This window comes from Typopeltis vanoorti, chromosome 9 (genome assembly GCF_054136105.1).
Source record: "Typopeltis vanoorti isolate ZY-2024b chromosome 9, IOZ_Tvanoo_1.0, whole genome shotgun sequence".
In the NCBI taxonomy this organism is placed as follows: Eukaryota; Metazoa; Arthropoda; class Arachnida; order Uropygi; family Thelyphonidae; genus Typopeltis; species Typopeltis vanoorti.
The window spans coordinates 133,921,415-133,946,256 of NC_143557.1; the positions used below are offsets into that span (position 1 = coordinate 133,921,415).

Sequence of the window (24,842 nt, forward strand, 5' to 3'; positions counted from 1 at the left end):
ACTATCAACAATAACATAGTCAATGAGACTTTTCTTATTCCTAGCCTCTTCTCTCCATGTGAATTTGTGCACATTTTTATGTAGGAACATGGTGTTAGTAATAACCAGTCCATGTCCTTAGCAGAAATCCAACAGCTATTTGCCATTATTATTAGCTTTGCTCTTTTCTCCAAATTTTCCCAAAATATTTTTGTATGTCTGACAATCATATCCTACTCTGCTATTTAGATTCCCAACAAGGACCAACTTTTCCTTTTTCATTGTGTCAGTTGCTTTTTCTAAAGCCTCAAAAAATTCCTCCACTTCTACCTTAGTAGAACCTTCTGTGGGACCATAAGCACAAATAAATCTCATTGTCCAGTTCCCCATTCTGATATTTGCCCACATCACTCTACTTGACACTGCCTTTCATTCAAGAACATGAGCCTCGTATTTTGTGTTGAATACTATGGCTGCTACTCCTTTTCCTTGATTGTCATTGTCTTAATATAACATTTTGTATTTATTGCTCAGAAAGATCTCACCAGTTTTTGTCTTTTTTGTTTCAGTCACCTATATTGTATCGATCTGGTACTTATCTAATTCCTCAGCTAGCTCAATTTCTTTGCCATTCAGGTTTCTTATGTTGGTAGTGCCGATCTGATCCTGAAGTATTCTAGCAGTGTTCTTTCAGATTTGTTCCAGTAGCCGACTTTTCGCTGTTCGTCCTGGTTCCCTGGCAAAAACAATGGGGGCCTTGTTTAACCGGGCGATGCCCCAGCCGGCATGAAATTCTATCATGTTGTACCATCATTTAATATTGTGGTTTAAGCCAATAAGAATACAATTTGGTCGGCTAAATCCCAAATTGCCAGCCCATCCTCATTTGTTCAGTATCCAGGTAGATACCCAACAGGGTGCACCACGAGAATGTGAGGATTGGACATTAGGTCAGAAGCCCTGGTCGGTTCTCCACATTCCTTTAAAGGCTATGTGGAGGTCTCCTCTCAGTTATACAGCTTTGACCCTTAAGCACCCCTCCTAAAATACATAAGGGTGGCAACCCACTAAGTCCAAAGGAGACTATGTTGCTCTCCATACTACCTTGCAAAACACCACTCTTGTCATCTTCAGAATCTCACTGGCTATGGATGATCATTTATCTGGAAAGCGTTCCTAACAAAATATCGATTTATTCAAAAATTAAGCATTTTCCAAAATTGCGCAAATTTCACAAGGTTGTGTAAAAGCATACCAAAGGTAATATATTGCCTGCAATGAAATTTGGCAATTTTATTGCAGAATGACTACAAGGAAATAAGACCTGCTACTTATAATTACATGCAGGATACAGGCAGACACAAATTTAATGAAGATAAAATCTGATGTTTAAAAACATCAGATTTTATAAACATGCGGTCAAAAACATATCAAAAGATAAAGGGTTACTACATTTGTAGACCGTGTTGTATAAGTACCGCGTTCAACAAGGGTTACTACAATTTTAGACTGCGTTATATCGAAACCGCATTATACGAGGATTACCTGCATTTAGAAATTTATGTACATTTAATCATACAAATCAACATTTATTTTACTAATAATATTCTATCTTTTTCAATTTAGCTACTTGAATACAAATTCTACAGTTTTTTTTTATGAACTGGTCAATAACATCGTCATAAAAAGTTGGTTGTAAATTTTCCCAAGCAATATGCACGCTTGTAAAGGCTGGCTAGAGCTACTTTGACTGCATATGGCCCAGGTTTAAGCAACAGGGTGAGATGACGTGGAGGGAGCGGAAATGGCTATGCGCACGCATGAAATCACAGTGCTGAAGCGAGGACCTGGATGCTCCCACAATCAAGCAAGCCAAGGTAGCTTGACTAGTATTGGCCTTCGATACACAACGCAAAGCTCAATTATTGCACTGCAAGTTTAAAACGTCTTCTGTCTACAAAAATAAAAGCCTAAATGGAATGCTTATAAATGCATGCATTTATTAACAAATAAATATTATTTCTTTCTCAATTAATGAGCTCGCAGCAAGCATGGAGAATTTGCTACTGGTTCTTATCTGCTTAATATTGGATTTGGGGCCTTGCAAGTTGTCCAGGTATTACACTACCTCTAGGGTTTGTTCACTCCTCTCAGGAAATACAGAAAAGAACTGAGTACATATTTTATTTAATGTGATAGATGTGCTTCTGATGAAACAAACATGCAGAAGGATTCGTTTTTATTCACATAAAAAAAAAAAAAAACTTTTTTTGCTCAGTATGCCTGTTCTTTTAGAAGACCGAAATGAAAATGTCAGTGTATAGTGATAAACCTCCCTTCCAAACAACAGACACCATATTGCAATGTAAGCAAAACAAGTAGCTTGTCTGTAATTACAGACAACTGGGATGAAAACAACTTTGCATAATGAAGATTATTAGACACATGTATTCACAAATTAAGAATAATAATTTATTATTGCAAATATTTTGGCCAGGGGGCCAAAACATTACCAGAAATTAACAAGCCATCATCAGTGTAATCAGCATAATCACAAAGTGAAGCTAGAACCAAGGACATTAATCTTATTTACAGAAATGAGTCATGTGCTGGAATGCCACCATATGGGTGGTTACAAAATCAAATGCAATTATAAATAAAGCTAAAGCTGAGTTTTAGCTTTAGTTTTTGGCTGAGTAGTACTACTCAGCCAAACTTCCACCCCCAAACTTATCTCCAGCTGAAATGAAGGCCCTAAGATCCTTGAGAAGTAACAACCAGTTCTCAATAACTAAAGCAGACAAAGGAAAAGTTGTAGTAATGTTGGACACTACTGAGTACAACAGAAAACTTTCAATTCTATTACAAGATCAAACCACTTACCTCAGAAATCGACCACTAGCCAAATGAACAAACTTAATTCCTTACTCAACAAAGCGATTAGCTGGGATGAAGATACTATCAAAAAACTGAAGACACATTTTAGGAGAACCCCATGTTTCTATGGCCTACCAAAAATCCATAAAGAAAATGTTTAACACTGGAAGAATACCCAATGACTAGAATCATGCACTGTGATTCCCAACTTTTAAAAGAAAGTAAGAATAACTGTGGCAACTACAAAGGAATAAGTTTATTAAACAGAAGTTATAAGATACATTGCTCAGAAAGAAGTCAATGGACAGCATAGTGTGAGAAACAAACAGCCATGTCACCCACCTTAATGATGTAGGACCTCCTTTCGCTGCGATGATTGCAGCAATATTATAGGGCATACTTTCCACAAGTGTACGATAGCAATCACTGGAAATTCTGGACCAGTCTTCCTGTATCTTGTGTTCTTTTTTTCTGCAGATTGGAATCGTGCTTCCATCAACATTAGATAAATTATAGGTGATCTGGAAGCAAGGATTTGGCATAGATGGCAATTCATATAATGTGTTTTAAATTTTATATTTTCTTTTATGGAGTAAGGTGTGTACTCATTCCAGGTTTCACTGGAAACCTAGAATGAGCATTCAAGGAACAGCTAGCAAGACATAGGCCACAGTGGATTGAACCAAATGTAATCTTTGTTTTCCAAAATCCTAATACTGGATTTTTTTTCTTTTCTTTTCATAAATAATCAACACCAAACCCAACATGTTGCAAAAATCTACAACACAAGAGTATCATGTGTGGAGAAGTAATCTGTTCATATGTTTTTTGAACAGCCAGTGGTCACATTTCTTGTAAAATGGCTACTACAGCCACTAAGAATCAGGATGAATGAGTAGAAAAGACATGATGCTCTAATGGAGCATCAATGAAAATGTGACTGGAGGGAGTCTATAAGTCATCTATTAAATAGATTGCCCTCTTATGAATGGTATCAAGCATTTTAGAGAAGTTTTTGTGTGGGACATCAATCCACACATGAGAAAGGTAAGGGTAGATTTGGTTGGGTAGATTTGGCATTTATATAATATTAGGAGTTGTACAGAAGAAGTAAGGAAATAAAGTGAGATTTTTCTTATGAAAAATCATAGGGACTGTTTTTTTATAGCACTGAAACTCAAATTATTCTAACCCCCACTGGAGAATGGTAAAGAGATCACTGTTTAAGACATTAGTCATGGAAATCTTGAATCATGTGAGTAGTGAATGCTGAATTGTGAAGGGGAACAGAGTGTGCTGTCATCAATCTACAGGATCTGTGTCAGTGAGAAAAGGCTGTTAACGTATAGAATGATGCATATGGATAAAAGCTCAGAGAAATTCAAAGAGAGGAATTCATCTACCATGTCATGCAGTAAATAGCCAGAAAGAATGCCAGCCTAACTGCAAAGGCAGACCACATGATAATTTGTTTGGAAAGGTGGCTTCTATGACAGATGTTGTTATTTGTAATTCTGGTGAGGCAACTAAGGTTATAGGGCCGGTTTCCTGTTTTTAGAATGAAAAACCATTTGCATGAGACTGGTTAATTAGCCTTCAGTTGAAATCACTATCTATGACAGGATTTGAACTCAGGTCTTTCCAAATTAAGAGTGCTGTTGATAGCAAATGAAATATGGAGGCTCAGATCAGAAACATACTGGATGTTTGTGCTATATTGGAAGATAATTTTTCTTGGCTGTCTATATAAGATCTGGAGAAGACTTATGTCAGCCTTATCTCTGGCAGATATTACCATGGTACCACCTGTGTGTGTGTGTGTGTGAGAGAGAGAGAGAGAGAGAGAGATGTGGAAGTATGAGTTCCATCCAGTATACTATATAAAAATAAGCTCTCCAAGGATCAGTTCCAAGCCTTAGAGATCTTCTAGGGGTTTACCATGTGCCCTGTTTATGGCTGAATAAGCAAGAGACCCACAGTAAGAAGACTGCAGAGCACAAAGATTAATCTGATTCAACTGGTACACAGCCTATAGGTCTTGCTATGTCGGACACTTATCACAGAATTCATTGAAAAAAATAAAGGAAAATATAAATTTTAAAGACTCTTCTAAGAAATCAACCTCTGCACTAAACAATTTCACCAACCTCAAGAAACATGGATGCATGAACAGGGCTGCCTCTAGGAATTTTGCCGCCCCTTCGCCCTTATTTTTTGTATAGTTTATGCCAACTTTGCCGCCCTGTGCAAATGCACGTCTTGCATCATCGGTAGAGCCGGCCCTGTGCATGAAATGGCACACAGGAGACTCGCCCTTATCCTATGCCCTAGAGGTCAATGGCCAAGAAGACACATGCTCAATAAGTGGCTTCCTTTAGGACAGCATGCTTCATTACTTCTTCTGTGCTTTAATCTTTCTTACCTATATTATATCTACATGCATCTGTATACTAATATACTGTTATACACTGTATAACAGTATACTAAAAGCAGCATACTAGTGTATGTTACTTGCTTCTGAAAATACTAATAATTGGAATAATCACTATATAAAGCTCACACAAGACAAATAATAAAAAGATAGAAATAGGGAAAAACATTAACTTATTCTCAATGGTGACCCTACAAATTCTAGTTAGTGGATCAATTTTAGTGAAGATGGCAAATTCAAAATAACCAAGGCTAGAATGGTGAGGAGCCTGTAGAATAAATTTACACAGAATACAACACCAAACTAAGAAATATACACGAGTGTTGAAACTCATTTTAAATTGTGGAATGTCAAAGTTGGGTTTGAACTAAAGACCACAGATGAAAAAAAATCTCAAGAAAATTAAAGGTATAAACTGATTGCAATATCATATTAAAAATGAAGACATTAACTTCCAAACTTAAAAATTTTGATAATCTAAAATAATTACATGAACATTCTCTAAAATACCAACGAGTACTTACTATACCCGTACTATCACTGACACCAGTCATCTTTATCTTAGATATAAATCTAACAGTAGGAGGCTCATCAGGATACTGCAGTCCACACTCGACCTTTAAACTATAAATTCTGTTTTCATAGGGTGTCTACAAAGTAAAGAGAATATAGTAAGATACAACAACAGTGAATGCTGTAGAACATGCTATATATGCAAACTGGCCATAGTGTGATATGTTTGAAAGAGGGTATGCATAGCAAGTATAAGTTAATTATCATATGCAGTTAAACCAGGACAGTGACTTGAATATCATATCTGGTCTGATGTGTACTTGATTCAGAGAAAATACTTTAAATGTGAATATTTATTTTAACAGAGCTCAAGCTCCAAGGTGTATGATATACTGCACTGTCCAATTTCAAGTGTAACAAGTGCCTTTCCTTAAAGTCTAAGAGATTTTAATCCTCAATAGCTGTAAAGAAATATGTTTTAAAATAATAACACATTTTATATGTGAAGTAATCAAATATCATCCTTCTAACTTTTAAAGGTTGAGCAACTTTTAAAGGCAAACTGTATATTCCACTATTACAAGCATTATTCAAGAAGAAAGGGGGGGGGGATGAAACAGTTTGAAAACAAAAACCAAACTTTGGAGTCTCACTGGCAACCTCAGAAGAAAACACTGATCAATTCAGTGTTTTCAAGAATAGTTCTGCAAGAATAGAAAAATAAGACCATGGTAGTCACAGGAAGTAGTCCTAGAAAGAAGAAGAAAGCATATCTAAAATTCATAGCAAAGTCGGCAGATGCCTAAAAGATCTCAGAGAAAAAATATAAGAGAGCTAAGCTAGTGAAAAAGTAGCTAAACAAAAGTCATGAGAAGACTAGTAAGAATACAGAAGATAAATATCAGACAGGTGGCAAAATGTTGTGGAGGCTGTTGAAAAGGTTTAAAAATGATGGAAAATAAACTATTGTAAAAGGAATCAAAGATGATTTTAAAGGGGTATGAAAACTGAAGTAATTATTTTGAAGGACTGTTAAATAAAAGAAGCAGCAATAATAGAAAAGTATTAAAAAATATTCAAGAGGAATGCAAACAGGAATACATATCAATATTTGTAGTTAAAAGCTATCAAAAGCTTGAAATGCTCAAATATTGAGGTATAAAAGTTTTGCAGGGACTATACTGCATAATTCAGAAGGCCCGGTGAAAAAGCTGAATTTCAGATGATAGGAATAGAGCTTTCATAGTTTTCTCTATAAAAATGGGAATGAAATTGAATATAACAGAATTACAGAGGAATTTTCCTACTAAGTGTTACTAGAATATTTTCCCCCCCTTAAATGACAAACCTTACAAGCTCAAGGAACTATATAAGTTCATCCAGAGCAAGCTTTCACAAACATCCATGCCCATAGTGGGATAATGAACCCACAACACAAAAGTCTCAGAGAAGGTATGCTATCTACTTGGCCAACTAGATGGGAAAAATTTATGCAAGTATACTTGAAAAGAAATAAAACAGTGAAAGAGAAATATGGAGAAGAAAAAGTGGGCTGAAGACAAATAGAGGTTGTCAAGATCAGATTTTTATAATCAGGTGTGAGACAAGGGTGCACACTATTTTCACTCTTATTCATCATCTATATGGATTGCATTATGAAAGAAAGTGCCACTAAACCTGATATTAGAATTGGAGATATCAAACTTAGTTCCTTGCTTTATGCATATGATATACTCCTAAACAAATCCTGTGCAAGAGTCTAGGATTCTCTAAATTGAATAACATCTTTAACAAATTTGACAGAAAAATCAGACAAAAGACCAAAACTATGGAAAGAAAGGAAGAAAAAGCAGAAACACCAAAATTTCAACTACGTTCTCAATGATACTTCAGCTATTTAGGAAGGCACAGTTTTAAGCGAAGATAGCAAATTAAATATAGAAATAGATGACAGAATAAGCAAAGCTGGTATGGTGGAGAGTCAACTGAATAAATTAATACGGAATAAGAGTCAAAGGTTCTAGATGGTGTACAGGATTTCATGATAGTACTAAATGAAAAGTTACATCATGACTAACTTCCTATGAACAATTTTCCTCCAGATAAGCCTGTTTATTTATCAACATTCCAATATTATCAGATCTTATATTTCTGTCTTTTAAGGTTTTACTGCATCAATCCACCTACATCTTGGTCGTCTGAGTATTTTTCTTGCTATCCTTGCAGAGAACACGTTTTGCTAATCTTTGCTCTCCCAATCTGTTTAAGTGACCATACCACCTGAGATTAGCTTTGCTAATACATTCCTGGATGCCAACAATGTCAAGTTCTTTCTTAATATCCTCATTTTTAATACGATATTACCATTGATGCCATCTGTTCATTCCCCCTAATCTTTCTAAGGACTCTCATATATGTGGTCTTCAGTCTTGATCAAGAGTTTTATTTCTAACCCAGTTCTAAGATCCATAAATTAAAACTGGGTTGAACACTGTCTTGTATACAGCTAGTTTAGTGTTCTGAATAATCTCTCTCATTGTATATAAACTGATTCAGTTGACTTCCTACCATACCAGCTTTGCAAATTCTGCTGTCTATTTCCTAATTTAATTTGCCTTGACTAAAAATTGTGCCTAAATAGCTGAAATGTTTTACTTGTTCTATAGGTTCTCCATTCAGAATGCAGTTGACATTTTCAATGTCTCTGCCTATTTTAATGCTGATTTTCATACCAAATTTATTATAGCAGTTTTATTCGATTTGATCAGAGAATCTTGCAGACTTGTACTGGATTTGTTTAGAAATATAATATTAGTGGAATCAAGTAAAGAGCCGAGATTAACATCTCCAATTTTTATATCAGGTTTAATACCATTTTCTTTATAATGTGATCCATAGGTGAATAACATTGGGGATAATGTACACCCTTACCTCACACCTGATTTAACATCAAACCATTTTTCTGTACTCTTTTAATTCTAACCACTGATTTATACTCAAATAGAGACTATAGCTTGCTTGATACAATGTCCCATTTATACCATATAACTGGAGCATTTTGAACAGCTTTCTTCTTGGCACCTGTCATATGCCTTTTCCAAATTTACAAAAATACAAATCTTTGTTATATTTCCATGATTTCTCAACTGTTTGGCCTGAACCCAGATTGTTCTTCTCCAAGCTTCTCCTCTAAACGTTTTCTTATGTTTCTCAAGAATACTTGCATAAATCTTACCAGGAACACTCCGTAGAGAAATTCCACTGTAATTTTCACATTCAGCTTTATTTCCTTTTTTATAGATGTGTACTATGAGTGCTCTACTCCAATCATCTGGAATTCAACACTCTGACCAGATCTACTGAATTATGCAGTGTAGTCACTGTAAAACTTTTATACCTCCATATTTTAACATTTCTTCTGGTTAATAGCATCTACTCCAGATGCCTTTACACATTTTAAGTTTGTGATAGCTTTTCTACTTCAAGTACGGATATATATTTCAGATGGCATTCCTCTTGAGTGTTTTCTACTACCTTGAATCCATTAACAGACAAAGCTGGCAATTCATTATATTCATTTCATACCTCTCCAAGTGAAAAATCTAGTCTTCACACCCCTACTAACCACACTTTTACTCAACTTACAAGGATGACCTCTTGTTCTGCCCCTCTCGCCAAGTGCTGAAACATATCCCCTGCATCAATTGTATAAAACCCTTTAAGTAACAAATGTTTCTACCATATCTCCTCACTTCTTGTTTCATTTAGCAATCTTTCAAAGTAATTACTCCATATATCAAAAATATCTTTATCATCTCTAATTCCTTTTACAGTACTTTTTCCTCCATTTCTGAGCTTTTTCAATAGCCTCCAGAATATTTTACCATCTTCGTGATATTTCTTTTGTTTAGCTAATTTTACATAATGCTTTGCTTTCTTACATTTTTTCCTGTATTCTTCATGAGTACAAGCTGACTTATTTACTAGGAACTTTCGATACGCTTTCCTCTTTTCCTTGACTACCTCTTTAACTTCCTGAGTCTACCATGGAGTTCTGATTTTTCTATTCTTGCAGATCATCTCACCAACATGCCTCTCTGGCTGAATCAATCAAAAAGTTTTCTTTATTGTTTGCTACTGTATTTCCAAGATTTGGTTCTTGTTTTCTTCAGAGTTTCTTAAATAATGTTTGTGTATTTAAGTTTACAGTTCACATCTGATAGTTGTTCAACTTTGATTTGTTTCAAGACTTTACACACCCATCTTTTCAATACAAAGTTCAATTTTATTCTGCTCAACACTAAATGGTGAGCACTTACTTTTTTTTCAAATCTTCTGTATACTCTTGGCGCTAAATCAGTGAGAAAACAACACTATCAACAATAACAGTCAATGAGACTTTTCTAATTCCTTGCATCTTCTCTCCATATGAATTTGTGCACAATTTTATATTGGAACATAAACATAGAGTTATAAATAACTAGTCCATGTCCTGAGCAAAAATCTAGCAGTTACCATTATTATTAGCTTTGCTCTTTTCTCCAATTTTTTCCCAAACATTCTTATATGTCTGGCAATCATTTCCTACTCTGCTGTTTAGATCTCCACCAACTTTTCCTTTTTTGCCATGTCAACTGCCTTCTCTAATACCTCAAAAAAATTCCTCCACTTCTTCCTCAGTAGAACCTTCTGTGGGACCATAAGCACAAATAAGTCATCGTCCAGTTCCTCATTCTGATATTTAAGATTATCCACACATATAGCGTTGAATACTATGGCTACACCATCTTTACCTTGATTTTTATTGCCAAAATATAACATTTTGTATTTGTCACTTAGAAAGATCTCACTTGTTTTTGTCTTTTTTTTTCCTTTTCAGTCACACCTACTATGTTGATCTAGTACTTATCCAATTCTTCTGTTAGTTCTAATTCTTCTTTTCCACTGATGCATCTTATGTTAATTGTGCCAATCTTGATCTCTACTGATGGTGAGTTGGGACCTGTTCCAGTAACTGACTTTTCGCTGTTTGCCGGGGTTTGAACAGGGCAAACAGGCTGTTTGCCCTGTTCTCTGACAAAAACAGTGGAGGCCTTGTTTAACCAAGCAATGTGTCAGCTGGCATGAAATTCCATAATTTTGGGTTATAGTTTAACCAATAAGAATCCAATTTGGTCATCTAAACTCTAAATTGCCAGTCACATGATTCAAGAAACAGACTATCAGATGTCACTTGTAAAATCCTTCCCAATATCATTAATGTAAAGATTAAATAACAATGGACCAAGGACTGATCCCAGAGGTACACCAGTGGTCATCTTAAATCTTGTAGACTTACATTTCTCCATACACCACTTTCTTGATATCTGTTACTCACCCATCCTCTTATCCAAAGAAGAAATTTATAATCCAATCTCAAACCATCCAACTTATGCAACAGCCCTCCATGCTGAATCTTGTCAAAAGTTTTAGAACATAGCATTTGATTATGTTTGGCACAAATATTTGAGATTTTCCTGACTTTATCATGGAATCCATGGACAGATGACGTAAGCAAGAAGACCCTGGTTGACTGACAGTGGTGAAATTCACAGTAGTAGTCATATGTATTAATTGAAAGGCTTTCACACAGCATAGAAGTTGGAAGCTAATGGTTTCAAGACAACTCAGGACCAAAAATCCTTCAAAACAACTGCCTGCAAGTTAGTCTGCTAAACATAGACAGGAGATCTGTTAATACCCACCTCAGAGAATACAAGAAATACATACACTCCTATAGAAAGTCGGGAGTGACAAACCACACTTTGAACATCTCTTCAATACAGGATTAGATGGAAGAAAACTAATGTCTTATACAGAACCTCATAACTGCCTAAAATGTGGGAGACAGCCTTCTCCACAACCATTGCAAAAGTTTCTATTTATATAGTTAAAGGGTGCCAAGAGAGAATTTTTATCTTTAAATCTTTTGTATGCTGCAATTCAAACTGTTTCCTGAGAATCGTGATGGGTATTCGCACTCTGAAGATGCCAGTTAAAAATACAGTAAAATATCAGGCAGTTAATAAATATCTTATTTTCTGTTTCATTGTTGTATAATATTAAAGCATGATGAATCAATGCCTATAGCAGGATTTTAATCCATGGACTACTGGCCATGGGTTCATGGAGTTCAGAGATGTAATTCTAATAAAATAAATAATTTAAAAAAATTTAAAAATTAATAGCAATTATTTCCCAAAACTTAGAAATTGACATAACAGTCTTTCTTCTTTCTTCTCGTGGAAAGGCTTAGACGTTGGTTATACATTCTTACCAAATAGCTTAAGGAAATTACAACGTACAATAGAATATACATTAAAATAAATTTTAATACACTTTCAATATTTTGGCAACGTCACGTTGCCATTATCACAGGAACTTAACTACAAGACACATGCATGCAAGCACAACACACAGTAAATGAGGAACGAAGCAGGAAGCTATTCTTTCTCCTAAAAGTCCTGATGGTGCCCCAGAGTGTGCAACGTTGGTATTCTTGGTATTCTTGAATACCAAGAATACAAAGAAAGTATTTCAACATCTTTCTCTAAATCCAGAGTAATTTAATTTAATAATAAAAAGGTGGCACACCGTTTGGCAGTTCCTATAGGAGGAGATGACCTTGCTAATGCTTCTGCCTGGTATCTCCACTTGGGCCTGGCTCCACTGAAGAGACCTCAATAAAGGTCAAAACTAGTCTGGGTAGTGGCCCTTCCCTTAATGCATAACATTATACATATCCGCAAGGAGATGTGTTTTGCATTATGGGAGATACTGAGATAGGATTGTTGGTAGCTTGCTCCACCTTTGCAAGGAATTGCACGGTGTTGTACCACTTTACCCCAGTTCTGAAGATACTTTCCAGCGCAAACTTTGTTTGCACACACTTGGATAAAGGATTAAACTAAATTTATTATTACCATCATGTATTATATTTGCAATGTTTTTTTCTTTATGTTTTATTGCTTGTTTGCTGAGGTTGGGAGAGTCATTTTGCTTGATATTGTAGAATTTATGCCAATAAGCAAAAAACTAAAACTGTTCAAACAACTCTTGCTAACTACTTTTGATAAAAAATTGCAGTAAATAATGTAGGTAAAAGTATAAGCTGTATAACTGAGAGGAGACCTCCACATAGCCTTTAAAGGAATGTGGAGAACCGACCAGGGCTTCTGACCTACTGTCCATTCCTCACCTTCTCGTAGTGCATCCTGTTAGGTATCTACCTGGATGATACTGAACGACCGAGGATGGGCTGGCAATTTGGGGTTTAGCCGACCAAATTGTATTCTTATTGGCTTAAACCACACTATTAAATGATGGTAGAACATGATAGAATTTCATGCCGACTAAAGCATCGCTGGTTAAACAAGCCATCCGTTGTTTTCGCCAGGGAAGAACCAAGGCAAACAGCGAAAAGTAAGCTACTAGAACAAATCCTGAAACACACCCCAACTCAACATCACCAGAGTTAAAGATCGGTACTATCAACGTAAGAAGCCTGAATGGCAAAGAAATGGAGCTAGCTGAGGAATTAGATAAGTACCAGATCGACATAATAGTGGTGACTGAAACAAAAAAGACAAAAACTGGCGAGATCTTTCTTAGCAATAAATACAAAATGTTATATTCAGGCAATGACAACCAAGGAAAAGAAGGAGTAGCCATAGTAATCAACACTAAATACAAGGCTAATCTTCTTGAATGGCAGGCAATTTAAAGTAGTGATGTGGGCAAATATCAGAATGGGAAACTGGACGATGAGACTTATTTGTGCCTATGGTCCCACAGAAGGTTCTACTAAGGTAGAAGTGGAGGGATTGTTTCATGCTTTAGAGAAAGCAACTGACACAATGAAAAACGAAAAGTTGGTCCTTGTTGGGATCTAAATAGCAGAGTAGGAAATGATTGTCAGACATACAAAAATATTGTGGGAAAATTTGGAGAAAAGAGCAAAGCTAATAATAATGGCAAATACTTGTTGGATTTCTGCTCAGGATATGGACTGGTTATTACTAACACCATGTTCCTACATAAAAATGTGCACAAATTCACATGGAGAGAAGAGGCAAGGAATAAGAAAAGTCTCATTGACTATATTATTGTTGATAGTGATGTTTTCTGTCTGGTGCAGGACACTAGAGTGTACAGAGGATTTGAAATTGGAATAATCACCATTTAGTCTTAAGCAGGATGAAACTGAATTTTATATTGAAAAGCAGAACATGTAAGAAAGTTTTAAAACGAAAAAAAATTGAGCACCTCTCAGATGTGAACTGTAGACTAAAATATACAATCAATATTCAAAAGTTAAAGAGGCAGTTAAAGGGGTGCTTAAGGGTCAAAGCTGTATAACTGAGAGGAGACCTCCATATAACCTTTAAAGGAATGCGGAGAACCGACCAGGGCTTCTGACCTAATGTCCAATCCTCACCTTCTCGTGGTGCACCCTGTTAGGTATCTACTTTGATACTGAACGAACAAGGATGGGCTGGCAATTTGGGATTTAGCCGACCAAATTGTATTCTTATTGGTTAAACCAAAATAAAAAATGATGGTACAACATGACAAAATTTCACGCAGGGCTGGGGTGTCGCCCGGTCAAACAAGGTCCCCATTGATTTCGCCAGGGAACCAGGGCGAACAGCGAAAAGTCAGCTACTGGAACAAATCTGAAAACAAACCTCAACTCAACATCACCAGAGTTAAAGATCGGTACTATCAACGTAAGAAGCCTGAATGGCAAAGAAATGGAGCTAGCTGAGGAATTAGATAAGTACCAGATCGACATAATAGTGGTGACTGAAACAAAAAAGACAAAAACTGGTGAGATCTTTCTGAGCAATAAATACAAAATGTTATATTCAGGCAATGACAATCAAGGAAAAGAAGGAGTAGCCATAGTATTCAACACAAAATACGAAGCTAATCTTCTTGAATAGCAGTCAGTCTCAAGTAGAGTAATGTGGGCAAATATGAGAATGGGGAACTGGACAATGAGACTTATTTGTGCCTATGGTCCCACAGAAGGTTCTACTAAGGTAGAAGTGGAGGAATTTTTTCAGGCTTTAGAAAAAGCAACTGACACAATGAAAAAGGAAAAGTTGGTCCTTGTTGGGGATCTAAATAGCAGAGTAGGATATGATTGTGAGACATACAAAAATATTTTGGGAAAATTTGGAGAAAAGAGCAAAGCTAATAATAATGGCAAATATCTGTTGGATTTCTGCTCAAGACATGGACTGGTTATTACTAACACCATGTTCCAACATAAAAATGTGCACAAATTCACATGGAGAGAAGAGGCTAGGAATAAGAAAAGTCTCATTGACTATGTTATTGTTGATAGTGATATTTTCTCCCTGGTGCAGGACACCAGAGTGTATGGAGGATTTGAAATTGGAAGTGATCACTATTTAGTCTTGAGCAGGATAAAATTGAATTTCATATTGAAAAGAAGAACAGTAAGAAAGTTTTAAAGCGAATAAAAGTTGCGCAGTTCTCAGATGTGAACTGTAGACTAAAATACAGAAAGATTATTGAAAAGAAAATGAAAGAGTCTGAGAACAGGAATCAAACCTTGGAGATTCAGTGGCAAACTCTGAAGAAAACATTGATTGATTCTGCCAGAGAGGCATGTGGTGAGGTTGTGTGCAAGGATAAAAAAATCAGAACTCCCTGGTGGACACAGGAAGTTAAAGAGGCAACTAAGGAAAAGAAGAAAGCATATCAAAAGTTCCTGGCAAATAAGTCAGCTTTCAATCTTACAGAATACAGAGACAAATGTAAGAAAGCTAAACAGTGTGTAAAACTAGCTAAACAAAAGTCATGGGAGGACTTTGGCAAGAATATAGAAAACAAATATCAAGAAGGTGGCAAAATATTCTGGAGGTTGTTGAAGAAGCTTAGAAATGGAGGGAAGAGCGCATAAAAGGAATTAGAGATGATAAAGGTGACATGAAAACAGGAGAAAAAGATATCCTTGAAGTATGGAGTAATTACTTCGAAAAATTGCTAAATGAAACAAGCAGTGATAGCACAGTGGTAAAAAAACACTAAACAGGCATACAGTCAGGAGTACATATTAATACTTGAGTAGAAAATGCCATCAATGGCTTAAAATGTGGAAAGGCAGCAGGAGTAGATGATATTCGACCAGAAATGCTGAAGTATGGTGGTATAAGAGTCTTACAGTGGCTGCACTGCATAGTTCAGAAAGCCTGGACAGAGGGATGAATTCCCGATGATTGGAGTAGAGCTCTCATAGTACCCATATATAAAAAGGGAAATAAAACTGAATGTGAGAATTACAGAGGTATTTCCCTACTGAGTGTTCCTGGCAAGATCTATGCAAGTATACTTGAGAAACGGTTGAGAAGAATTGTGGAAGAAAAGCTTGGTGAAGAACAAGCTGGATTCAGGCCAAATAGAGGCAGTCAGGATCAGATCTTCACTTTACGACAAATAGTCGAGAAAGCATGGGAATATAACAAAGATCTGTATTTAAGTTTTGTCGATTTGGAAAAGGCATATGACAAGGTGCCAAGAGAGAAGCTATTCAATACGCTTCAGTTATATGGTGTCAATGGGGCATTATATCAAGCAATACTTAGTCTTTATTTGAGTTGTAAGTCAGCAGTTAGAATTTATGGAAGTACAGGAAGATGGTTTAATGTTAAATCTGGTGTGAGACAAGGATGTACATTATCCCCTCTGTTATTCATTATCTATATGGATCACATTATGAAGGAATGTGGTATTAAACCTGATATCAAAATTGGAGATGTTAATGTCAGCTCTTTGTTTTATGCGGATGATGTTATACTTCTAAATAAATCCGCTACAAGTCTGAAAGATTCTCTGACTAAATTGAATAGCTGTTGTAATAGATATGGTATGAAGGTCAGCAATAAAAAGACAAAGACAATGATAATAGGCAGAATCATTGAAAATGTCAACTGCGTTGTGAATGGAGAACCTGTGGAACAAGTAAAACATTTCAGCTACTTAGGCACGATTTTTACTGAAGATGGTAAATTAAATATAGAAATAGACAACAGAATCAGCAAAGCTGGTATGGTGGGAAGTCAATTGAATAAATTCATATGGAATAAGAAAGAAATTAGTCGGAACACTAAATTAGCTGTATACAGACAGTGTTCAAACCAGTTTTAACTTATGGATCTGAGAGCTGGGTCAGAAGTAAAACACTTGACCAAAGACTAGAGACCGCAGATATGAGAGTCCTGAGAAAGATTAGAGGTGTGAACAGATGGCATCAATGGCAATATCATATTAAAAATGAGGATATTAGGAAAGAACTTGACATTGTCAGCATCCAGGAATGCATTAGCAGAGCTAATCTCAGGTGGTATGGTCACTTAAATAGAATGGGAGAGGAAAGATTAGCAAAACAAGTGTTCTCTGCCAGGTTGGCAGGAAAACGACCTAGAGGAAGACCAAGATATAGGTGGATTGATATGGTACAAAGTGCCTTAGACGATAGAAATATAAGATCTGATAATGTTGGAGTCTTGACAAGTAACAGCCTGATTTGGAGGAAAATTGTAGATAGGAAGTTAGTGATGATGTAATTTTTTCATGTAGTACTATCATATCCTGTACACCCCTTGAGGATACATGGCAGGAATTTGATGATGATGATGATGATGAAGAGGCAGTGAAGGAAAAGAAGAAAGGATATCAAAAGTTCCTGGCAAATAAGTCAGCTTGTGGCGAAACACTGTGTAAAACTAGCTAAACAAAAGTCATGGGAAGACTTTGGTAAGAACATACAAAATAAATATCAAGAAGGTGGCAAGATATTCTGGAGGTTGTTGAAGTAGCTCAGAAATGGAGGAAAGAGTGCATTACCCCTTTGGCTAATCTTTCCTCGCCCATTTCAGCTACTTAGACACGATTTTTAGTGACGATGGTAAATTAAATATGGAAATAGACAACAGAATCAACAAAGCTAGTATGGTAAGAAGTCAACTGAATAAATGTATATGGAATAAGAGAGAAATTAGTCAAAACAAATTAGCTGTATACAAGACAGTATTCAAACCAATTTTAACTTATGGATCTGAGAGCTGGGTCAGAAGCAGAACACGTGACCAAAGACCGCAGATATGAGAGTCCTGAGAAAGATTAGGTGCGTGAACAGATGGCATCAATGGCAATATCATATTAAAAACAAGGTTATTAGGAAAGAACTTGATATTGTCAGCATCTATAAATGCATTAGCAGAGCTAATCTCAGGTGGTATGGTCACTAAAACAGAATGGGTGAATTGATATGGTGACAAGTGCCTTAGAAGATGGATATATAAATATAAGATCTGACAATGTTGTAACTTGTAACAGATTGATTTGGCAGAAAATTGCAGATAGGAAGTTAGTAATGATGTAAATTTTTCATGTAGTACTATTATATCCTGCACCCCTTGAGGGTAAATGTCAGGAATTTGATAATGAAAATGATGAAGTATTTGTTAAACATTTACTTTGCATTCATTTTTTATCTTTCCTAAAAGAGTACCATATAAAACGAATTATAATACAGTAATCGATCATGAACGAATTGTAATTTTTACCATTGATTATTAGATTTGATTAACGTGATTTTGATATACACTGTAACATCGAGGGATTAATTAATCGCATTAATCGAGGGATACCTGTAATCTTATGAGCAACCTTAGTATGAAAGATACTTTACCACCCCTGGCCTTGCCTAGTGTTTATCAAATGCCCTGTTCTTGTCATCTTTGCTACTTTGGACAGACCAGCCCTCTGCTACTATTAGAATCTGAAGTTCATCCTTCCTTCTCATTTCACTGACACTACACAGAGTTCACTGATACCATACCAAAATGCTATACTACAGTAGGTTCAAATGTGATCATCTATTTCTGAATCACGTGAAATCCTATACCACCACCCTAATTAATGGTTGCTCATCTCTGAATCCTCTCCACCATTTCCCCATTCACAAAAAACCCAGGAGAACAAACCTGAACACACAGTACTCCAGATATGAACATATGAAGGGCTTATAAAGAGGAATAACTTCCTTATATCTACTTGTTATTATGTTCTTCAATATCAAAGTAATCTTATTTGCAATGTTAGCAATAGGCCCTCTAAACTTCAACTCTCTACCAACTGTCCACACAGTCCCACTTTCCCAACAGCAAAATCATTCTCCTAGGAGATTTTAATGTCAACAACGCCAACTGGCTTTCCTCCTCCAACTGTATAGATCTTGCAGGCAGAGATGCTGACCTAACACAACTAGTTCAGGTGCCAACCAGAGTACTCAATAACAGAAACCACTCTCCAAATACCCTAGACCTCTTCCTGCCCAATGACCCTTCCAAATACACAGTGAATGTAGAGAGCCCGCTAGGCAATTCTGACCCCAAACAGTGTCATCTTCTCCCCCATGCAATAACGCTTACACAGCTACTCCCATACAAGGGTAGTTTGGCATTATAACAGTGCCAAGTGGGACAGAATCTGCAACTTCTATGCCTCATTCCCATGGTTAGACTATTGCTTCTAGACAATCTGAGATTTCTCTTCTTGAAATTACCCTGACACGAAGCCTCTCTTAGCATAAACACATAACAACCACTGCATCCTCAGCTTCTAAAAAACTAGGATTTCTCTTTCACCCAAGACGTTACTTCACCCCTGAACAGCTGTCAACCTCATACAAATCACAAATCTGCCCAACCATCGAATACTGCTCCCACATATGGAGTGGGGCCCTCAAAAGCTTCCTCAAAATGTCTGACTCAATAAAGAGGAGGGCAAACAGACTCATTAATGACCCATCTCTTACCAACTTACTCCCCCCACTTTTGCACAGACACTCAGTCTCTACACTATGTGTATTCTACAAATATTTCCATGGAAAATGTTCATTCGAAATAGCATCAATAATTCCCCCACTTAGTACTAAGCGCATTGGAACATATGCAGCTGCTGCTCAACATCCCTACACAGTGCACCTTGAAACCCACAGAACAAGTCTCTTCTCCTTAATCCCTGCAACTGCTATACTACGAAACAGTCTTCCCCTTGATGTGTTCCCTAAGGAATACAATATACAGTCATTCAAATCCAATGTAAACAAGTACCTTCTTTCCCAACTCATACACGGTACTAATGTACTATTGGTTGATCTACCAACCTCTTGTGTATGAGCTCAACATAAAAAAAAACACCAACCTTGAATTCCTAGCTTCATCTATTTCCTGGAGTACAATTCCATCAACATGGTAGACAGCTTGTAACCTATTTATCCCAACATACATAACTACATTTCTCCAGATTAAAACTGAAACCCATTACCATTTGTGCATACCGACAGTCTATTTAAATCATCCTGCAAGGTCTCTACATCACCTTTGTTCCCTACCATACTATTACTCTACCAAATTTTGTATCATCAGCAAATAACTGAATATTTCCTTTTAGGTTATTTCCAATATCATTTATACAATTAAACAGTACTGGTTCTAGCACTGAACCTTGTGCACACCAGTAGTCACCTGCTTTTGCCTGGACTCTGATGGAAGAGCAGTGGCCAACCCCCCCACCCCCTTATCCACAAAATCAGTGTCATATCCATCCCCATTCTAATTTGCGTACAGAGTTCCAAGTGGTATCCTGTCAAATGCCTTTGCAAAATCCAGCAGAATCATTGTGTAGCCATTTCCTTTATCCAACTGAGCTGTCACTCTATTATAATAAATTAGTAAATTACTAAGGCATGACCAATCTTTCAAAGCCATGTTGCCCTTCAAAGTATCATATTTTTATGTACCCATTCTTGATTTCTCTTTCTGAGCAATTTTTGCAGTACTTTTCCTACCACTCCTGAGATACTGATTGGTCTATAATTTACGTGAAGTCTTAAAACCTCCCTAATGCAAGGGAATTATTTTGCCCTCTTTCCACTCCCTTATAACTCTACAGACTTTAGACTTAAAGAGCCTAGTCAGAGGCATTACCAGTTTACTTGCACATTCCCATAAAACACGAGCTGATATTCCATCTAATCAACAACTGTATTAACACTGAGATTCTGCAATACCCTAAGAACCTCCAATTCATCTACCTCTGTTCCACATAAGCCTCTATCACATGTCACAGGATTAATCTCACTTGGAAGATATACCCTTGCAAAATGATCACTCAACTCAACTATTCTATCTGCTTTAGTCACCTTGTGACCAAAGCAGAAAAAAAAAAAAAAAATCAGAACTTATTAAGGTTATTCTTCCTTTTACTTGCCACATAACAAAAAAATCCATTGGGATTTCTTTGGCCTGCTCGGCTGTTTTCTTTTCATAATCTGATTTTGCCTTCCTTACCATGCTGGTCACCTTTCTCCTTATATAATACTTCTATAATCATAGAATATCCTCATCCCATTGTTTAAGAACTCCTTTACAATGTCATCTCTTTCTAAGCTTTCAACTGCTGTCTGTTTTAATATACCACAAATCATTCTTCTTCTTTGATCAATTCATCAATTTGCATATCACTGCTAACTTTTTAACTCTGTTGAAATAGTCACTTTATATTATGCACTTTTGAGCAATCCTCTTTAGTTTCTGATAATGAATAACCAATTCATTATCCTTCCATTGTGAAGGATAATGAACAGATAATACTAACTTGAGTGTTTGATCTTGCAAGGAAAAGTAGCTAAAAACATATAATGGACAGACAAAAATAGCATACAGCGTGGGACAGCGCAGACAGGATTATATAATGTGGATTGATAGAGATGGTGGAATATGTTGTGTAGATGACAGATAGTGTAGTAATGTGCAGTGTAGAGTGGTCTCCAAAAAGCACAGTAGTGGTATAGTAGTGGTGATAATAATGTAAATTGTGGACCACAGAAGATTTTGTAAACCTACAACAATCAAGAAACTAGGGTGGTAGTTTGTGCCACAACTTGTGAACCAAACATGATTAGAAGTACAGATTCATGCATAGGTGGTGAAACAATCGCTGAGGATACTTTCACAGCCTTCCACCAGATGGTCCCAATGGAACAGTCAATACATCACACCAAGAGACACATTTTGTTTAAAACCTCGTATAGATTTTTATTAGTTATTCTATACACTATCAACACTGGTAATAACACAAATAATAATAATTGCGGATATATGCGTCCAGGAAAATATGCAGATATTTTCCTGGACCTTTTTCATTTGCTGGAATTCTTTACCACCTTCTAAATGTTAATTTTCAGGTTTATTTGCTTTAGGTAAATAAACCAAGGAGATTAATTTCCTGCTGATAGATAACTTGCTTAAGTGAAATGATAGTAAAACCTGATCTCCTTATACATATACAGTAAAACTCCATTTTTACATTCCCACAATTTACGTCATTTTCCATTGGTCCCATCTTAAGGCCTATTCTTACAATATATTGTTTTCCCACCATTAACAACTTGATGTAGATGTTATTTCCCATGATTTGCGGTTTTTTCTCAGGTGGCAACACTTGATTTTCGAATCAATTTCCTCTCGTTCAAATCAGTTTCTGCAGAAATCTGCACATTTCTCCCAGATGGCATTGCTTTTGGCTGTAGTTGCGATCACGTCGGGTATTCCAGTGAATGGTATTATACTCTGAACAAAAGCCCTTGAATTTGCTGCGAGGTTGGGGATTAATGGTTTTACTGAGTCAAATGGATGGATTGATCGTTTCACAACTCGTCAGAATATTCTGTATAATCAAGTGTGTGGAGAAAGTAATAGTGTTGTAGGGGAAACTGCAAACAAGTTAAAACATGAACCAAAGACTATTATTATTCAGGACTACGAACCGAAAAAAATTTTCAACATTGATGAAACTGGGCTCTTTTATAACATTCTGCCAAGTAAAACGTGTTTTAAAGGAGAGAAGTGTCACGGTGGAAAACTCAGCAAGCAGAGGGTAACTGTTTTGCTCATGATCAATGCTGATGGATCAGAAAAATTACCTCCACTGGTAATTGGTAAATTAAAAAAGCCAAGCTGTTTCAAGAACGTGAAAAATCTGCCTACTAAGTATGATGCCAACAGCACAGCAGCATCTTCACATCCACCATGCATGCTCTGGAAGCTAAAATGGGGACAAATCATTGCAAAACACTACTACTGCTAAACAAATGTCCTGCACACCCTGAAGATCTGCAGCTCAGAAACATTAGTGTTCTTTCCCCCTAATTGTACAAGTGAGCTTCAGCCTTTAGATATGGGCATCATCCACGCATTTAAATGGAAATATAGAAAAATGCTTGTTGAAAAAGCTGTGTTTATGCATGATAATTGTATGGACACAAAACAAATGACCATATCAATCCTTGATGCCATGCATTATGTGGTCAAAGCATGGTTGCATTTCACTCCTGAAACCATATTCAACTGTTTCCGGAAGGCAGGAGTTACGTTTGTGGAAGAGGAGGAACAACTACAGGAGGAAGAAGATATGACAGAGCCCAACAACTGATTGATGGATGAGTCTTCCTCATTTCAAGACTATGTTGATGGTACCAAGTGTAGAAGATCCTTTCCAACCACCTTGGTGAAGAGGAGGAGGAAAAAGTGGCTGAAGAAGACTGTGATCAAGAACCTGCCATCCCTATGAAAGCTATCTCTGTTTTGAGGCAGTATATTGTAAGTGCACCAGGAGACAATGGGGCATTTAATGCCTTATACACTGTGGAGAGGGCAGGTGGAACTTATAAGAGTACAGAAAAAGCAAAAACAATCAACAATTAAAGATTTTTTTTAAATAGATAAATGTAGGTAATTGAAAATTCATTTATTTTCAGTTATTAAATTTTGTAATCTAGTATGTAGAGTCACATACTAGCAGTAAGTCATCTTTTAGCCTTTTTTTTAAATGTTTTTTACATTCTGCTATTTACACTTTTTCCCATCAGTTCCCTGGAAAGTAAAAAGGGGTTTTACTGTATATATATATATATATATATTTTTTTTTTGCAAGAATTCCCTCCCTCCCATTTATCTCTTAAAATACTTCTCCAGTCAAGATAATAACTTTTTTTTTTTTTTTGGAAATAACTTGATAAATAAACTTCTGGACTTTATAATAATAATAATTTTGTAATAAGGGATCCTGCTGTGCCATTGTAATAGGGGTTCCTTATTATCTTATATATCTATCTTCTTATCTTGTCAGTTGTAAACAGGGTTTTTACTTTCTACTATATTATTATAATATCTTATTATACATATCTTCTATTATAAACTCATGGCATTATAAGCATGCTACCTTAACATTCAAAAAACAATCATCAATTTGAGCAAACAAAAATACTTTTTGTTTGCTCAAATTGATTTTCTTCTTGAACAACAATTCCAATTATAAAATTACTAATTTGCCATGATACATTTTACATTATAAATTTCACAAACCTGAAGCATTAGACAAAATATCTTAATTCTATCCACCATCAATTCACAGTTCAATTCCAATGCAAGAAATCAAGTGTTCTTCCCTTCAATCATCTCTCAATTTTTGTTAGTATTTGGAACTAATTTCCCTCAGATGTATTTCCTGAAATTTCCGACTGTATACTTTTAACTTATTGCTACTATGTTTACTTCTCTTAATTCTACCACACTGTTATGTTCAAGAAACTTTCATATTTTTGATTAGCATAAAATAAACATAGGAATGTTTATGAAGTGCAAAACAAAGTCAAGTTGATAATTTGAAGTTCAAACAGAGCAGTCTACCAAGAAAAAGTGATGCTAATTAAAAACAGTTAGTATAACATGAAAAAAAATATGTTATATATGTGTAATATATAACATATAAAGAAAGAACAATATATAAATGATTGGATTCAAAAATGGAAAAATGAAAAAAATCACATAGAAAGAATGCCAGCAAATAAAATAAAGAATAGATACAAAAGGGAAAGAGAAGTAGAGGAAGAACAAGCCAAAGA

At 36.0% G+C, this 24,842-nt stretch overlaps 1 protein-coding gene across 2 annotated transcripts in view; it reads right to left on the bottom strand.

Moving 5' to 3' along the window:
• LOC150103586 (ubiquitin-conjugating enzyme E2 variant 2-like) overlaps positions 1-24,842 on the bottom strand; it is an 84,450-nt gene that overhangs the window by 15,251 nt on the left and 44,357 nt on the right. For both annotated transcript variants that reach the window (XM_090397621.1, XM_090397622.1), the window contains exon 3: positions 5,812-5,937. In XM_090397621.1, the coding sequence (XP_090253747.1) occupies positions 5,812-5,937 (126 nt within the window). The remainder of the gene's footprint in view (positions 1-5,811; positions 5,938-24,842) is intronic.